Source organism: Coptis chinensis, chromosome 2 (genome assembly GCF_015680905.1).
Source record: "Coptis chinensis isolate HL-2020 chromosome 2, ASM1568090v1, whole genome shotgun sequence".
Classification (NCBI taxonomy): domain Eukaryota; kingdom Viridiplantae; phylum Streptophyta; class Magnoliopsida; order Ranunculales; family Ranunculaceae; genus Coptis; species Coptis chinensis.
This window is the reverse complement of record NC_141457.1, coordinates 47,745,531-47,747,808: the sequence shown is the minus strand read 5'-3', so window position 1 is coordinate 47,747,808 and position 2,278 is coordinate 47,745,531. Positions and strand designations below refer to the sequence as shown.

The 2,278-nt window shown below is 36.8% G+C and overlaps 1 protein-coding gene across 1 annotated transcript; it reads right to left on the bottom strand.

The window, feature by feature from the left end:
- Positions 1-1,212: 1,212 nt before the first annotated feature.
- Positions 1,213-1,938, bottom strand: LOC147516317 (F-box protein At5g41720-like). Its single transcript, XM_086593215.1, has one exon. The coding sequence runs from the start codon at positions 1,936-1,938 to the stop codon at positions 1,213-1,215; it is 726 nt and encodes a 241-aa protein (XP_086449341.1).
- Positions 1,939-2,278: the final 340 nt, after the last annotated feature.

Here is a 2,278-nt window from a genome sequence, read left to right as displayed (position 1 = left end):
TTGCCATTTCAGTAAATCTCTTTATTAGACTTTAGTTTAGATTATTTATAATTTTGTGGTTACTATCTCACACTAGGAGTGGAACGAATCATCTACTCCACTATATCTCAGAGAATTGAGAGTAGAAATCTTTGATAAATTAGGCACGTATTGAGTGTTAGTTTACTTACGTTTTGAGTTTTATCGTTCATTTCGTAGGTAAACTATCTTTTTATGTTTTATCACTCACATTCTTATTATTTCACACACTCAATGTCATAGCATATACTGGAAGGAGGCACTGCAAAAATAGTGGACACAATCGACTTGAATTGCAAAAATTTGGACAAGATTTTTTTGTTGGATTCGATATGTTTTGATGGTTTATTTTCTTGTGTTGTTTAGCTATTACCAAATTTGAAGCAGGAACCAGGTCGCATTTAAAATAGTACAAAATTATAAAAGTTTTTGCTGCGCTAAGAGTGTGGCTGATAACAAAAGCAATAACTAGCAGACCACTTTTAGCCATGTTTGAAAGCGTTACCAAATCTTGAATGCTTGATACTGAATTGAAACCTAAATCAACATATTGACCAGAAATTGATTGGGTCAAGAGCATAAAAAACGTACTTCACTGATTAGGCTATTTCATTTCGACTACTATTTGATTAGGACTGCTAAAAACAAAAAAAAAATGATTATGTTCTCGTTTAATTGCAGTATAACCATACTACATTGGCGTATAACTAAACTACATTGTCTATTTCAAGAACATGCATAAGAAATCGGAATCGATAATGAACTAGATAATAAACTAGATAGATTGATGCCACCCTAAATATAAGTAGTACATTATAAGATACAACAACGGGTTAAACTGAGTTGCAGTGAAGTCTGACATGAATGGGAGAATGGAGTGATTGCCCCAGGTTGGGATTCTTTTGACAAATAGCAACTTCTCACCACTGAAATCATAAAAAAAGGATCTCGTTGTTGCATTAAAAAACTGCAATATTTTCTGTGAGTAGGTCGACGAAATGCGGGTGACGGTAAGAGAAAGAATACAATTTGTCCAATGAATATGTCCTCAATTCACTCCACAACCTGTTGTCGTATTCTTGTAAAACCCTAAGTTCTAATTTCTCAGGAGCATTGTACTCCTCACCCCAGTACTTGAACATAATAGCAATAGTACAATTAAACTAAAACAGTTTGTACGAATCTGGTTGGGATTTAGTCTGCGGTAGCCCAATCCTCGTCCAAGCTAGATTCGAGGGCAATGTTAAATACCAATATGCAATCATAAGAAAGAGACCAGTGAATAGATCCTTTTGCAGCCATTGCGGGCTGGTTCCTGATGTGTTCATCATTAAACGACAACTCCAAGTTGTTCAACCTTCTCCATTTCAAACTTCGGGAATCAAACAATTCAACATACATGATGATGACAAATTGCTTAGGCTTACTTGCTCGGTTAGGCCTTACAGTGTTGAAGTTGGGCTTTAACAATCGAACTATAGTGAAACCCAATGGTTCCATTGAATTCACCAACATTCCATGGGATTCTGTAAAGAATCTAACCCTAGGAGTATTGAGTTGATAGACCTCTCCTGTCGTTGGTTTGCAAACGTAATAATTTTGGTTTTTCTCATAAGGTGTGGTCAAGAGAACAATACCTTGCATTGAAGACACTGCGATTGTAGTACGGCCAGTACCGTGTGGTGTGTACTTCAATGTTGGGGTTGGAATTGGTGGGTTGTTGTCAATGCTGGATGCGGAAGATACAGTGGATTCCCATTTTTGCACTTTATTTATAACGTAACCAAGAAATGATCCCGTGAGTAACGCGTTGTCCATTACAAAGGAATTTGGACTTGTAAGGCTTCCCCATTCTCTGGACACAAATTTTAACTTCTGGACAAATGGGAGTGGAGCACATTTAAGAACCTTTGCCCACATATCTGTATGCAACTCCTTTCCGTTGTTGTTGTTGTGTGCAGTAGACGAAGAGGTCACCACTGTATGTTTGATCTGTTGACTGTTTCTGCTTTGTATTGCATAAACTGTTTCCACAACTCTGTTTAAGGATTTTATACTGAATTGGATGGAGGTTACTGTAACCGTTTTCTCAAGTCTCGGTTCCTTTTTTGCAAACTAATAACAGTTTATTAGTTTGCATGTAGCGTATGTTTGCAAACCTTAGAAAGTAGATTTGGTGTGGCAAAAGTAGAAGGGTGAAAAAAGAAGGGAAAGGTCTAGTAGTGAATAATATCTCTCAAAGCTCTAGGTGTTGGGTTTA